Below are 16720 nucleotides of genomic sequence, written 5' to 3'. Positions count from 1 at the left end.
CTCAGGTAGCCACGGATCTCAAACGTCCAGGCAAAGCAAAGGACCTTGGAGGGGTTGGCTGGTTTGATCATAATTGCTCATTAGCTAATCAAAAATTAAGGACTGCCCAGAAATGTAAACCAGTTGATAGGTCCCTTGTGGCGTCCCTAAGGAAAGCCTACAAAAGTGCTGTGGAAGCTAGAAGACAAGAAATTAAGGTAGCAGCCTGGGAAGAATTAGCCTCCATTGATGTGCTAAAGAATAGTGCCAAATTCTGGTCTGTTGTTAATCAATCTTCTTCCCACGATCGACGTAACAATCAATTGGATTGTGGTATACAGGAACAGGAGTGGTTCTCTCATTTTAAATCAGTCTATGAATGGGTAAATACCCCTATTCTGCACCCGTATACTTTATTGGTTACTGAGGCAGAGGTGGCAGAAGCAATCGGGAAAATGACTAGTAACAAGGCCCCAGGTCTCGACGGTGTTCCTGCCGACCTCTTTAAGTCATATGTCAAGATATGGTCCAAAGTTTTAGCTAACGTTTTTAACAGAGTGTGTAAATCCGGTATTCCGGCTACCTGGTCTGAATCAGTCATTGTACCAATTTTTTAAAAAGGTAGTAGAGGGGATAGTAGTAATTATCACCCGATCTCTCTCATTGATTCTGCTGTGAAAGTCCTAGATCGAGTGGTCTTGAGTAAACTAACAGATAAATTGGAAGAGACAAATACCCTTTCTGCCCTTCAATTTGGTTTTAGGAAGGGGTGAGGCACTATAGATCAAAGCCTCAATCTCCAATTATTAATTAGGAAATACACAATTGCCAAAAGGGGCACACTATATATAGCATGCCTCAGCCTGTTCTTAGCAGATTTGCACAGGGACCTCATGGCCACAGTTAGATATGATTGCCAGGGCAATTGCACGGGGAAGATCGGGATTACGAATGGGGTTAGGCAGGGTTGTATTTTAGCCCCTTTACTTTTTACCCTCTATATAAATGAACTGGGTGCTGTGTTAGGGGAGCGTGCAAGGACATACCGAGGGCAGGCAAGTTTCTCATACCGGCATGACTTTATGCGGACGATGCCTCTCGTTTAGCACGCACAGCCGTAGGGTTACAACGCCTTTTAAACTCATTTTATGATTTTATGAAAGTATTAGACCTTAGTGTCAACTTTTTAAAATCCCATGTATTGTCGGTGGGCAACAATGGCGAAAAAATGAAGACCCTGCATTGTGAGGGGAATGTGTTTCCAAGGTCTCGAGATTCCCTTACCTAGGGGTCATTTTTGATGATAGCTCCACATGGTTGCCCCAATTGGCTGCTAAGCGCAATGTTTTTGCAAGGTCTACTCTGGTTGTACTTGGTTTTTCACGGAAACTAGGAGTAAAGCCGATGCAGGCCATTCTGAAAGTTTATGATGCCAAATGTGTCTCTTTAGCAATGTATGGAGCAGATTTATGGGGCTTTAAAAATGTAAAGATGTTGCAGATTGTAGAGGACAAGTTTTTGAAGACTATTTTATCGGTCCCCCAATCGACCCCTGGTTACATTGTCCACCAAGAATGTGGGGTGGAATATTTGGAAGATCGAATAGCTATAGCACCGCTTCTAAAATGGATTGCAGTATGGTTGAACCCTGAACTGGAATTAAACCATGAAGTTCTGAGGGACTGTTTAGCCCTTGAGCATAGCAATTCCATCCCATGGCTGCATTATGTCAAAAAATTAGCTGACATATTAGGTCGCCCAGAACTGTTTAATCAGCCATCTAAACTGGTTAAGGGGGATGTGCAATGGGAAAAAATACATATAAGCTCAGCAAGGGACAGGACAGAGAAGATAAGGAGTTGACCAAACCAACTGTAAGGGCTCATAAGCTATTAATTAATTCCAGCGAGATAGAACTATATCTGAGAGTGGTCAATAATGCCAGTCATAGATTCCTGTTGACCAAGTTCAGGTTGAATAAATTCCACCTCCTTCTTACTGAACGTCCGGGTTGGACTAAGATGATAGACCTGGAGATCTGCCCTTGTGACGGATTCTCCATTATGGACACTATGCACTTTTTGTTTTTTTGTAAACATTTTAACTTAATAAGAAAAAGTTAATTCGACCTTTAATCAAAGATAAAGTGTTCAAACAAGTTAAACCGGCCCTTATGTACCTTCAGCTGTTGTCTAACATTTGAGAAATTTTTAACGTAGCGAACTTTTTGACAGTAGCTATGAGACTAAGAAAAAAAATTAAGTGGACTAGTTGTAAATAGTGGATTTTAGGAATTGTATTGGAATATCAAAAATGATCGCTAGTGGATGATTTTTAATATGTATTGTATTGTATGTATTGTTAGTTTTTAATGTATTCCATTTTGGGCCTGATCCTGACGTTTGTATACTTTTATGGTTTTTGTTATTAACCGAATAAAGTACTTTTGACTTGACTTGAGTCATTGAAGTGGGCTTTGTCAATGACATGCAACAGATGTTTTGTGTTGTCCGCGCATTGTCTATTAGGGATAAATCCTGCCTGATCAGGTTCAATGACTCCTGGTAAGCAAGGGTCCAGCCATGCGGCCAGTATGCCCGTGAACAGCTTTCAGTCCAGGTTGAGCAGCGATATGGGTCTATATGCTGCGCAATTGGTCTTATCTTTCCCTGGTTTCGGCAGGAAGATAACGTCAGCTTCCAGCATGTCTCGCGGTATGGAGCCTGGGCCTTGGAAAGAGTTAAATATTCGGCCTTGGAAAGAGTTAAATAATCAAATTATGACATTTTGAAGATTGGTGACCTGACCTTTTTTTACCAAACGGAGCACGTGGGGCTCAGCTGCATTTCCTACAAATGCCCCTGGGGTGGGCCAATGTGTATTTTGCTTTCTTGCCCTAAGTGCGCCGGGTATGCCCAGTCATGGGTCCTGGGCTCACAGTGCCACTGGATTCAAGCTAGCCGGGCTGATGAGGCCCGCCATCCAGGGCATCAGTACGACCGCTGCATTACAATGCAGCCGGACAGACCGCAGAGGTCAGGTGGTAGAACAGCTGCTTCTGACACGATCAAAGATCCTGTTGGGTCGACTTTCGGATCCATAACACTACAATGGAGACAGTGCCTGAGCAAGCAGCACTGTAGGGATTAGGATACCCCTTTCCAACTGCCTGAAAAGGGATCTTGGGGGACCCAATAAGGGCCCCATCACTCATAGGCCACTGTTAAGTAGCCCTGGAGGCACATGTAGTCCCCCGACACACATTGATGCACCGTGTGCCATATGATGCCTGGCACACTGTGCATGGATGTGCACAAAGTGCCTTTTTCTACTGCTGTTTGTGCTGCAGCCCTTTTCCTGGGCCGCAGCAGAAGCCGCAGTAGTAACAAGCACGGCAGTCCTTCTCATATTAGGGCAAGTGGGACCGCTGACTCATTGTTGGGCGGTCACCTGCCCGATTCAATGGCGGTTGGTGGTCCAGCCAACCACCATCAATATTTTAAAAGTTGTGATTCATGGGGGAATGTCTCCTCATGTAAGCAAAAAGCATTGCCATGCAAAGTACTTTTAAGAAACCCTTGGAACCATTATATTTTATATACCATTATATTTTATATACAAGCAATGTGAGGTAAAATTCTATAACATAAAGAACAAGGGTCACTATATCAAAAATATATTTTTCTTTTTCCCATTACCTGTTAATAGGCATCGAAAAAGAATGTTTACTGATGCAAATGAATTATTTAAACTTTTCTGCCAAGCATTCTGGCTTGCAGTATTTCTACAGGTGCATTAGTAAGTACATGCCAGTCATATGAGGGTGTTGTGTGTAGGGGCCTCATTCTACGGGTCCACATTACATGATGGAGTGTTACAATATTCTGAATTACTGAAATACCTTTTTCCGGTTTTAACTTGGTGCAGTTTTATCTCCTCAGTGCAAATTCCACGGGTTAAATCAGTGGATACAGTTGATGCCTCATTTATTGTAGAGCATCATACACCAATGCGAGTGCATTGAAGCTTGAGCTATTAGGATTTAATCATACTGAACTTAAATAACGGGGTTACGTCAGTCATCACTATATAAATACTCAACTGAATATATTCAATGCATGAGAGCAGTCTTGGTCAAGGGGTCTACAGTGAACAGACAGCAACATAAGATGTCAGAAAGGGTCGGCCGCCTCAAGTAGAATTTAGGCTTAAACACTCTACTCACCAAACAGCGGGTTCCCTTTTTCTCCGCTGAGATGGACAGGCCCCCGGAGATAAAGTACTGAGGGAAGAAGATAAGATGCCTTCTATCAGTAATCAACAATTATAAGTCAGTGGCTGCTGAGACATTTCTTATTTTCCAATCATTTATTAAAAACAAGCAAATATCACTGGTTCTGGAAATGGTGACTATCTACTACCGACTCCTCAGCATAGTGTCACATTGCCTAGATATTTTAGTGGTCACTCCGGATAGATTCCCCAAGCCCCAAAAGGAAGCTGAGACCTATTCAGAGAAAAAGGAAACTGGAAGCCCTACTGCTGATTGATACTCCTGTGGGGAGTTAGGAATTAGGCGAAGCGTGACAGAGAATCCATTACTTCTGCAGTACAATGACAAAGCCTTAGTCTGAACCCCAGAATTAATACACACACACACATTGTGTTATTGGTTAATGTATTCCATTGTATTGTGTGCCCTTATAAATCAGAAGAATACAAATTATTGCGCTAATAGTAAGCATTTGCACAATCATAACTCCTATTAGTGAAATTCACAATTAGACTATTCATCTGCTTGTTCCTGCCTGGTTGCTCTGTGTATTTGTCATTCTCCTGGTTGATACACCACTTTGTTCTTGGTCTGGGGCCCAGTGTACCTGGGTCCTCTTCCATATTCTCCCTCTCCTGGAGCCCTGACATGTCCCTAAAAAGGAGTGTATTGGTTGATTGGATATTCCAACTGAGTAGCTGTGTCACAAGAGTTGAAAGGCATCGGGGGGCCTCCAACAGCGTTGTTCTTGGTCTGGGGCCCAGTGTACCTGGGTCCTCTTCCATATTCTCCCTCTCCTGGAGCCCTGACATGTCCCTAAAAAGGAGTGTATTGGTTGATTGGATATTCCAACTGAGGAGCTGTGTCACAAGAGTTGAAAGGCATCGGGGGGCCTCCACCAGCACAAGCCCCCCCGATGCCTTTCAAAGCTTGGGACACAGCTCCCCAGTTGGAATTGTGGAAACACAAGATCCTTAGCCCTACAAACCCATACTTGACCCACATACAAATGCGGAAACGGTACATTGATGCCATTCTCATTATATGGAACGGTTATGATGAAACAGAACACCAAGTTTTGACATTGCTAAATTGCCAGAACAAATTCCTTAAGTTTAAACACACATAATCTAACAAGGAACTGGCGTTCCTAGATCTGAGCATTATCTCAGAAAATGACAAACTGAAAACTGCCTATTGGTTTTCCAGCTTTTATCTTTTTAAAAAAAATGTTTTTATTGAATAGAGCAATAGGTAAACTAAAGATACAAAACATGTTACACTTTAGATTTCAATAACAACACATTTCCAATAGATTTCTTGAATGACCAACAAGAGATAAAAAGATAAAACGATGTACAAATATTTTTTTAGCAGTATAAATCTTTATTCGGTAAATTGATCACCATAAAAGACAACAATATACATTTTAAAATACATTCCATCAAGTTATACTAGCAACAACAAGGGTTGACCATACTTAAAATACGACTGAGCACTGACATAATTGATAAAACCACGGACAAAAAAAAGAAGAAAAAAAAAAAAACAAATACTCCAGGCACTCAGAATTAGCAGCTTCAAACAACTCCACTCTGGGTAGGTAGAGGCCTTGCAATCATTCCCAGAGATCTTGATCTAATAATCCAGGCACTACCTAAAAACTTTGCCACCCCGCATATCAATGGGGTAGATGATAGATCCGATGTAATCACTCGTAAGGCCGAGCGATGGCACCTCATCCCCAAACCTTTACATACTGGTTTCAACCAGTTTTTCCGCGCCACTTTATACGCGGGGCAGGCAAAAAGGAGATGGGCCACGGACTCTTTAGGGGCCGCACAGCCAGGACAAGATCGCAAGGGGCCGCCCTGGTTGGACCATTTTGAAGTAAATTCGCGTACCGGGAGGGTACCGTACCTTAATTTTAAAAAGAGGGCCCTGTCTAGAGGCTTAGTTACCAAGTCAAGGAAGGGTTCAAGTTTCCTTACACACTTACACTCCAGAAAAGACTCTGTAAGTGAACCCCCTGTTATACCACGTGATGCTTCAGCCTGAACCCAATCCCAATATAATTTCTTGATCACCATTTTGGGCGGGGGCGCTTGAGACTCCCAAATATCTCTCAAACCCAATTGGGAGGTTCATCGAGATGGAAGAAAACAGCCTACTACATCATTAAAATTTCCAAGACATGTGCAAAATATGCAATTTTATAAAGTGCATCTGCAAGATCCTGCAAAACTGCAATAAAGTGCTGGTGCGAAAGTGCAAAGAGTAAAGTGCAAAGAGTACAATAAAAGTTCCAATCTTGAAAAGTGCATAATGCAAGCTGATGTAAGAATAAAGTACTAATGAGTGCAGATGTCCTAGAATATGAAAAAATCATCTACTCTCGATTTTTTTCATAAATCATCCTCCCTTCATTTCTTCTAGATTCTCAAACTTTTTCCAGTTCCTCTCAAATCTCCCAATGGCTCCCACTCTGCCAGCATAAGCCTTTCCAAAAAAACATGTTCTCCTCATTTTATTAAACCAGTTTATATGTGATGGGATCTCGTTGGACTTCCAATTTTGAAGTATTAAGGAACGAGCAACTGCACAATATATAAATATAAATACTTCTTCTGCTTTGTTAAGCCTGCTCCTATCTTTGAATATATACCGAACAGGGCTACTTCTGCTGCTGGTACGGAAGATTTCCCAATAGCCTGTTCGATATCGGCAAATATTCCCTTCCAAATAGTTTCTATCTGCCGGCAAGTAAAATAAATATGGTTCCATCCACCCTGGCTACTAGCCATACATCTGAAGCACTTATTCTCAACTTCAGGATACATCTTTTCCAGAGACTCCGGTGTATAATACGCTACCCAACGAGGTAGAAAAGACATCCTTTTGTAGTTGGCAGCACGTAAAGATCTATTCCCGAACTGACAAATGACCTCCCAATCCTTTGTGGAAAAGGTGCATTGTGTAGAGATATTTATTTTCTCAAGATGTCTGTCTACTAATACATTTTGATTTGAGCAATGAAGCATCTTGTACCAATATCCGATACCTTTGGTCTTACCACCATAGAGAGTTGTTAGAATAGCATTATGAGCATTAAGCAGGCCACTTGTCACATTTCTAATAAAATAGAAAATCTGCAAATATTCAAAAAAAGTCGGGCGCAATGGACCATTAGTTCTAGCAACTACCTCCTGCCAACTAATTACCCTGTTTTGGACTATCATATGTCTCAACTCATGGAGCCCACAAAGTTCCCAGGTTTTAATATGATTCAAACTTAATGGGAGGCCTATTTGAGTACATTCAAATAAACTTAAATAATGAGAGCTATCAGTACCATGTTTTTTGAAAAGGAGTGACATTCTTGAGGCATATTCTCTTAACGTCTTATATCTTGACCTCTTTGGGAGCTTTGTGATTTTTAAATTTGGGAACCTGCCTCTTGTAACATTCTTGTAGGGAAAAAAATTATCTCTTGTCTGATTATTCCTCAATAATCCTGCCAATATATCAAAAAATGCAGCTTCATAATAGGTCCTTAAAATAAGCTTTTATCTTTGACATCTCAGAGAAAACCTCCCATTTGGACAATTCCTCAGACTTAGACATAACTGGTCTGATATAAATGACTTCAAAGGACAAGCAGAAGGTCTGTGCTCCAAACTGGAGGAGAGAAATGACCCTCCTAAAATAATTTCTAAAGCAATAAAAAGGGTCAGAAACAATAATAGAGAGGGCCATCTGGAAGTGAGTCCTCCAAAACCAAGGGAAGAGAGACCAATATGTATCACTACCTACAATATAGCATCCAACCAAGGGAACAGTCAAGTCAACAGGCATTGGCGTATCCAGAACAGTGGTTCCCTGAATTTCCTAAAACGGATGATTTCACATAAACGTGGAAGAAGTCTGAGAGATATGATAGTCCACACCAGACCACATAGTAAGGATAATTCAGGTACATCACAGAGATTACTCTCCTATCTCACGGGCCACCACCCATGCAGTAACTGCAGTATCTGCCATCTGACCATCACAACTAAAGAACTAAAATTCAACAACAATACAACTTGGGAGCAAATACAGTTCACAAATGGTAAATCACAACATGTTATATACATGATTACCTGTCCGTGTCATCTCCACTACATCAGGATGACAAAACGCATTAATACACGTATCTGTGAACATTGCAACAACTTGAAATGCGACCGGGTCACGACTAAACTGTCTGCATACTAAATGGAGATAGGACACACAATGCAGGACCTTCGCTGGACCGTCCTTGAAAAAATTTCCAATGACTCGCAACAATTCAAAAAGGAGCAACATTGGGTTTTTAGATGAAAAATTCATGCCAATCGACTAAACAGGAGCATACCCAGGAGCCACTTCTCTTGAATATACTTACCCCGCCTCTAAACAACTGTTTTTTAAGAAGTTTACTAATGGGAAGCTTGTCAGAATACCTTTTCCGAGTTCTAGTCAGGATCTAATTGATAATTAAAAAATTCCCATAAAACCATCTTAAGACCCAGTTGTAACATGTTTATTTGTAAATTTTCTATCTAATACCAGACGCAAGATAAAAGTCTGTTTCTGAAGATCAGGGTTCAGCCCGTGGAATTATAGCTGTTACATCCTTGCTGGGTCTGCTAATTACTATCCCTGCACTCTAAATTTATATACTAGCTCTTCAGATAGTTTGTCCTCTGCACAATTGTAGGCTGTAGATATATAATTTTCCCATCCCACTACCACATAGTGCAATTTGGTTAGTGTGTGTCATTGGACTCTTCACATAATATCCACTTAGGAGTGAATATCCTCTCATCTCCTGATGTTTTCCATTTTTTCCAATTTCTTACTTTTATGTATTTTAATTTTGAGGGACTATGTCCAACACTCACCAAATAGACTCATTTAACGTGATTGAGGGAAGATGTGTTACTTTTGCTCTTAGAAGAGTAAATATGTCCAACATTCACTTTGCAGACCTGCTGACTAAATGGAGGGATCATGTCTTCCTTGAACCTCTATGAGGTGTGTGGGAAGTGCCTCACATTTTTGCCGGAAATTAGCTTCTTCAGATTCAGTTTTCTTCAGATTTCGATGCCTTCAATAATTAACAAGTTGTGATCTGATAAGAGTTTTTTTATTAAATGTTTTCACCTGAATAAACCAATCTTTATTACCTTATTTGCAAACTTTTTAAATCTCTCCTTTAGCAATCCAGCTGGTCACTCAAATTCGCATCACTGTGAGCTTGAGTAACCAGGAAGTGATGCCACCACGGGCAGCTATTCTTGTAAGGTGAGTGCACTAGTTTTTCCCCAGCATGCCGACGCCATACCGACGCCATGCCGACGGTCGTATACAGGTCGGGCACCGCACTCGAGTAACATCGTCAGAGCTGCAGGCTGGCAATTTGCATGGCAAAGGGAGTAGCTTTGACAAAGTGAGTACGGCATTGCCGAAACCCCTGAAAAACGAGAATAATATCCCCATTTTTCCTAATACTTGTGACAAATTTTGAGTGCTGATCTCAATCCTTGTTTTACTTTTTCAGTGGTTGACTACGGCCCTTCCCCCCTTCAGCTCATGGGGCAATATTTTGGCACAAAAAATCTATGTTCTAGACCGTGTTTCTTGATCTTTCCTAAATTTGACCACATATCATCTTGACATATATTGGTCTGCATAGAAACACTACTAGTACCAAACGTAATGATATTGGCTAAGTTTGGCATTTTGTAAGCCTGTGGGAATTGATCTAAGATTACACCTTCAGTGAACTGGTACCACGGAAGGAGAATGTTTTTTCTACCATGGCACGAACGTGGATGCGACTGTGTGTGTTTTATGTTCAATGCTTTGTATTGTCTTGGTTGTCATCACAAACCTGATTATGGGTAGCACTGGCAAAGCTTACGATAAAGCTAAAGTCGTCTAGCACAGCAGCAGAAAAATATATCGCATGTTTTCCACATATGGTGATGTGTTTTTTTGTTTCACTAAATAGAATTAAATATTTTTTGTGTCCGACCTTTCCAGATCTAAAAGAAGTATTACTGAAGGGGTATCGTACTATATGTATGTTTTACCTTAACGCTTATTAAGAAGACCTATTTTGTGTCAATAACAGGAGTGGTACTAGGGATCAGTCTATGGTCCTGACGAAAAGCCTTGGGGTAACGACTTGAAAAGGGTTGACTGTGGGATACACACAGAAATGTGCCTCTCATTTCCCCATTTTTAAAAATACAAGCAAGAGGAATGAATAAAATATTTGTTGCTACTTAGACAGGTATTTTTTTAACCCTATAATAGATCCTCCCACTTTTATACCACCTATCTCTTTATAATATCCAACTAAAAAGTGCTCCCACGTCTTCTTCGGTCGCAGCACGCCCCATCAATCAATCAATCAATCAATCAAAGACATTTGTAGAGCGCACTACTTACCCGGAGGGTCTCAAGGCGCTTGGGGGCGGGGGGGGTGCTACTGCTCGAACAGCCAGGTCTTGAGCTTCTTCCTGAAGGAGAGGTGGTCTTGGGTCAGGCGCAGGTCGGTCGGGAGGGAGTTCCAGGTCTTGGCAGCCAGGTAGGAGAAGGACCTTCCTCCTGTTGTCGCTCTTCGGATACGGGGGACGGCGGCGAGGGCGTGGTTGGTCGATCGGAGGTGGGTTTGGGAGCGTAGAAGTTGAGGCGGTTGTTGAGGTAGCTGGGGCCTTGGTCGAGTAGGGCTTTGTGTGCGTGGGTGAGGAGAGGGAAGGTGATTCTCTTGTTGACGGGGAGCCAGTGCAGGTCTCTCAGATGTCCGGAGATGTGGCTGCGTAGGGGGATGTCGAGGATGAGTCTGGCTGAGGCGTTCTGGATCCGCTGGAGTCTCTTCTGGAGCTTGGCGGTGGTTCCGGCGTAGAGGGCGTTGCCGTAGTCCAGTCGGCTGGTGACGAGGGGCCTGGGTGACCGTCTTCCTGGTCTCGGTGGGGATACACCGGAAGATCTTCCGTAGCATGCGCAGGATGTTAAAACAGGACGCGGAGACGGCGTTGACTTGTCTGGTCATGGAGAGGGAGGAGTCCAGGATTAAGCCCAGGTTGCGTGCGTGGTCTGTCGGTTTGGGTGCGGTGCCCAGGGCGGGGGGCCACCAGGAGTCGTCCCAGGTGGAGGGCGAGGAGCCCAGGATGAGGACTTCCGTCTTGTCTGAGTTCAGTTTCAGGCGGCTGGTTGTCATCCACTCGGCTACGTCTTTCATCCCTTCGTGAAGGTTGGCTCTGGCGGTGGCGGGGTCGTTGGTGAGGGAGAGAATCAGCTGGGTGTCGTCAGCGTAGGAGATAATGTTGAGGTTGTGTTGGCGTGCGATGGCCGCGAGGGGGCTCATGTAGACGTTGAAGAGGGTGGGGCTGAGCGAGGATCCTTGAGGGACGCCGCAGATGACTTCGGTGGCCTCTGACTTGTACGGTGGTAGACGGACTCTCTGTGTTCTTCCGTCGAGGAAGGAGATGATCCATTCCAGTGCCTTCTCCTGGATTTCGACGTTGCTGAGGCGCTGCACTAGGGTGCGGTGGCAGACAGTGTCGAATGCCGCGGAGAGGTCTAGGAGGATGAGGGCCGCTGTTTCTCTGTTGTCCATCAGGGCTCGGATGTCATCGGTGGCAGCGATCCCGCAGCAGAATGGGAAGGACCCTATGATGAAGCATGCCACATCTTGGTGGGTGACGGTTATTTAAAGGAGATTTTCTGTTTCCAAACTATAATGAACAGTGAAACGATAGCCCATTTAGCACAGAGGTACTCAGTGTAGTCTTTGATACAAAGACTTGATAGTGATAAGGCCAGTGGTACTCTTTATTAGAAAGATCATATAGTGGTAACTGAAATGGTGTTATTATTGGTTGTAGTCAATCAATCAAACAGGATTTATAAAGTGCATATAATCACCCATAAGGGTATCCATGCACTGAGAACCAAGCCACTTGGGTGGGTCATGAGTTCCATTCTGAATTCCTGAAGAGAGGGTGAGGTTCGAAGATGAAGGGGTGGTTGTTCAAGGAATTTGCAGCAAGGGAGAAGGAGTGTCCTCTACTGTTGGTTAGGCAGATTGGGGGGATGAGCGAATGAGAGGGAGGAGAGCAGGAGTCTGGTGGCTTGGCGGATGTATGGTGGACCTTATGTAAATTGTAAATTGATACTTGTATAGCGCACTACTCACCCTCAAGGGACTCAAGTCACTTGTACGAATACCGCTGGGGAACCCATCCTGGCTTTCCCTGTGGGGCGTCCACTCCTGGGCACCCCCAAGATGGAGGCCAGGCATCCTTAGCGTTGTGGGGGACATTGTGGATATTAAGCAAGCTATTGCATAAAGTTGCAGAGTGGGACTCTATGATTGGAATAGTCACCTAGGCGAGAATTATCAGGTCCGTGGAATTTTGAGCCCAAGACCCGACGAGGTGGGGAATTGAACCCTGGACCCAGGCTAGACCTCTGCATCAGGGTCTGCCGCTCTAATCATTGAGCCACACTTCTCCACCTTGGTTGTGTAGGGCTTTGTAGGTGTGGGCTAGAATCTTCAATTGGCCTTAGTGGTGATTGCGGTTACAACTATTCATCATAGAGTTCTGTTAGTGTACTTTCACTGTAAAGCTACATTGAGGTAATCTTCACAATGAAATCTACTTTTCACTTGAGAGCTGTGCTTGAGTGTTCACCATTATGATGGACACTCTACCACTGGAGAGAGGCTTCAAGGCTTTAGCAACGTACATGTAGATTCATTTTGCATCTGGTGGCAAATTTAGAATTGACAAAGAATGCTCTGTGCATTATACAGCATTTTGTTATATATTTTACAAAGTAACCAACAATTACATAAGGACACAGTCATCTGAATCTGCTGAAAGTGCAAAAAAACGCTGTATATGAAGATAAGACAATAGATCACAAGAGTGCTACCATGACAGTTATTTATATTACATACTAGCTTACCCGTCGCGCGTTGCTGCGATCTCAGAAGACAGGAAATTTAAGGAAACTTGTTATGATAACATTCAATTTACATTGTGTCAATTTTATTGAAACTTATTCATTTTAATATGGAAAACATTTTAAAGTGTTGTTTTAATTATGTTTATTTATTCGAGTGTTTGTGGATACACGGTTGTAGTAACTGACTCCATGCAGGTTGGTGATGTTCAGATAGATTTATTGAAGATAGTTGGGAGATCAGTAGTACATCAGTATATAGCCCCACCAGGAGCACCCAGCTAGGCTCTCAGCCCTACTCCAACTGACTGCTTCATAGAACAACATTCCAAATGACATCACACCAGAGTGTTCTACAGATGGAGTAGTGGGAAATATGCATACACACAATATACAGGATACTACAACGGTATTATTTGTTTTTCCATCTGGTGCATACACAAATAAATCAGAAAGTTTTCGGATGCGTGAGCTGGCCATATACAGTTGTCCATGTGAGAAGCACAGATTCTCCAATCTAGTCAACACACTTGCAGCGATTGTCCTTGTGCTTCGTTGATGGTCATTGCAAAAGCGATTCGCACCGGAAACTGTAAACGTTCAGTATTGGAAAGATTATGAGGGCCCTGGTGGGCCGGGGGGGGGGGGGGCGATATTTAACAATTATTATTATTTCTTTTGCCAGAAACCTTCGCGGGAGTGTACTCAACAACTTCCCAAAGTTTCATGCCGATTGGATGAATGGTGTAGTAATGCACAAAGGAGAAACAGACATACTTTCGTTTTTATACATATAGATTATTCCTTGATTCTTGGAAATATTGGGGTGGGGAGGAGTAGTTTTACATGACAGTGTTAAATATAGGAAGAAAATAAAGGGAAGACTCATAGTTTCGAATGCAGGAAACGATATTTAGCTCTAGAATGTGTAATTGCAGGTCTGTGCGTAGGGAGGGTAAGGTTACGAGATTACAGAACTCTAGAGTTTGAAGGGATCTCAAATCTCAGATAGGGGCAGAGAGCCAGATGGCCTGTCCTACGTGAATGGTGCTGGGGAACACAGACATGTCAGCACCATCAGCAAGCGCACATTCACACATGAGATCATTAATTCCACATGAGCGAGAGGTCAAACCTGATGGTCAAGATGGCAGATGGAGCCGTGACACAAGGCTGTTAAATGACAGGCGACACTTCCAGGTCACAGGAGGGCCGGGTTTTCAGCCTGCCAATATTTTGCAATTGTTGTGTCACACATTTTTCATGCAGTAGAGTATGCCCCCATTATCTTCCTTCCAACACTTTGTTATATACACCTTTTTCAGTTTCTCTAGGTTGACCATTTTCCTTAGTTAATTTCCGCTCATCAATGGCCTTTTTTACCTACTTTTACACCAACTACACACCAGAAAAGTTTGCTACAAGGAGACAGTATTCCCTTTTGATATCAGCAGTGCTTGGAGTGAAGGGTCAGCCAAAGGTTACAGTTAAAAAAACATTTAACATGCCAGAATTGATTTCTGGAAACCTTGTTTAGGTTCTTGTAGAAATAGCTTGGCTTTAAGACACAGATACTTACAAACAAGGCACCCCAGAATGGTACACCACTGTAAATTACACTCTTGAGATAACTAGAGCACAGTATGCCACCCAAGCAGATACTGACTATTCCAATCATGATCTGCACCACCTATGAGAGAAGACAAGGAAGCGTTAGAGATATTGGAAGGTCCAAACCATGCGTCTGGTGTGTTACATCTGTATTCTAGATCATACATTTTGTGGGGAACTATAACAATGCATGGGAACTACAGAAACGTATACAGAAGGCATATCTGGTGAGCTCTATGAAATGAGAACCTTTTGCCCTGGGGCCATGGTACACTAAGTGCCCTGCGGGCACAACACACATGTGCCTGCTTTCCCCAGTATTATAGTGCTGTGGTATTATAGATGGGTCTACAGATGATTGTACATCCCTTTTCTACAGAGGTCATCTCTCTAGAGGTTGATAGAGAGGAGCAATCTGTCATTATATGTTGAAGTGATTCCACCCTCATCTAAGACATCCTGCAGATTCTGCAATATCTGTCAATTTAGAGACAAGCTCTGATGATCTCTAGAAATATTAGAATACCCAACCTAACATCATGCTAATATGGTGTGCTTTGTGGGACAGGCTGATAAGGATGAGCGGCAGTATTGTAAATTCCGAGGTCACACAAACTGAATGTACATTGACTGTGCTTCAGGGCTATGTCTGTGTACATCCTGTACATATTTAGGTGTGTGGCTCCTGCAACTTTCAATTGAGATTGAGATACTGTTCACTAATTAAATTCCTACTTCAGACCAAATGGCTTCAACATATAGTTACGCTCTTGTACCCATGTGCCTGCTGAGGAGGAGACATTGGCATTCTGAGCATTACTACTGCAATGTTGAAAGTGAGAACATTTCATCCTCCCTGCAAGTGGAGAAAATAATTTTAGTTCAAGCACCCATCGCAGTTTATATTAAATGGGTCTGACTCTATCAAAATCACTGTCCTGTACTTCCACTGATTCCTCCTTCTGGGTGCTCCTCACTCATTACCAAAGCTCACCTGCAGGCTACAGAACATCAATAACGTCACCGCAAGACTAGTCCTAAACCTGCCAAAACACTGTCACATCTCCCAGCACCTGCGCACAGTCCACTGGCTTCCCTCGAGGTGAGAATCACTTTCAAGATACTCACTCACGCACACAAGGCCACGGCACCGGACCAGCATACCTGAATAGCCGACTCAAATTTCACCCACCCCAAAGGACCCTACAATCAGCCCAGCTCTCCTACGCCGTGGTCCCCTGCACCAGAAAGACCAGATCGGGAGGCCGCTCCTTATCCTTCCTCGCGGCCAAAGCATGGAACGCCCTTCTGCTCCACCTCAGACCTCCACCTCAGACAGACAACATAGCTCTCCATCTTTACAAGAAACCTCAAAACCTGGCTCCTCGACAGACCTTCCAAAACAAAAGGGGAAGCGTAGAGACTTTGATAGAATCACCCTCCTAAAAAGTCTTATATAAACAAAGATATTCTATCAATGTGTGATGGTGATATTTTTATTTGGATTTTGATATGTTCAGTGAAAAAACTAAACTCTCTCTTACACAGTGAAAAGATGAGAGCATTTGTGTGCTTTTTAAAATACCCCTCACACACTAAAAAAATCCAATAGTGTCATGCTTCATCATAGGGGTCTTCCCGTCCCTCTACGGGCCAGGGCGTGCTACGACCTACGGACTACGTGGGAGCACTAGGTATTCGTGAAAAAGGCTATGTGATGGTGCATTGTGTCAGTGAAGTGTAAGGACCTAACTAGTGAGTGTGATAAAAAAGGAAAAAATTAAAAGTTCCCTGGCTAGTAGAAAAAATAATTTATTCACTTCTCTGGCTGGGAATATTAAGAAGGGTGTTTTG

The 16720-nt window shown here is 43.0% G+C and overlaps 1 protein-coding gene across 1 annotated transcript in view; it reads right to left on the bottom strand.

Annotated features, from left to right (window-relative positions):
- LOC147740916 (membrane-spanning 4-domains subfamily A member 4A-like) overlaps positions 1-16720 on the bottom strand; it is a 119563-nt gene that overhangs the window by 47899 nt on the left and 54944 nt on the right. Inside the window, exons 3-4 of the mRNA XM_086936021.1 lie at positions 14835-14945; positions 4205-4261 (exon numbers count right to left, since the gene is read on the bottom strand). Coding sequence (XP_086792147.1) covers positions 4205-4261; positions 14835-14945 — 168 coding nt within the window. The remainder of the gene's footprint in view (positions 1-4204; positions 4262-14834; positions 14946-16720) is intronic.

The sequence above is a fragment of the Lissotriton vulgaris genome, chromosome 1_1, assembly GCF_964263255.1.
Source record: "Lissotriton vulgaris chromosome 1_1, aLisVul1.2, whole genome shotgun sequence".
NCBI lineage: Eukaryota > Metazoa > Chordata > Amphibia > Caudata > Salamandridae > Lissotriton > Lissotriton vulgaris.
Note: the sequence above shows the minus strand (reverse complement) of the source record. Positions and strands in the feature narration are given on the sequence as shown.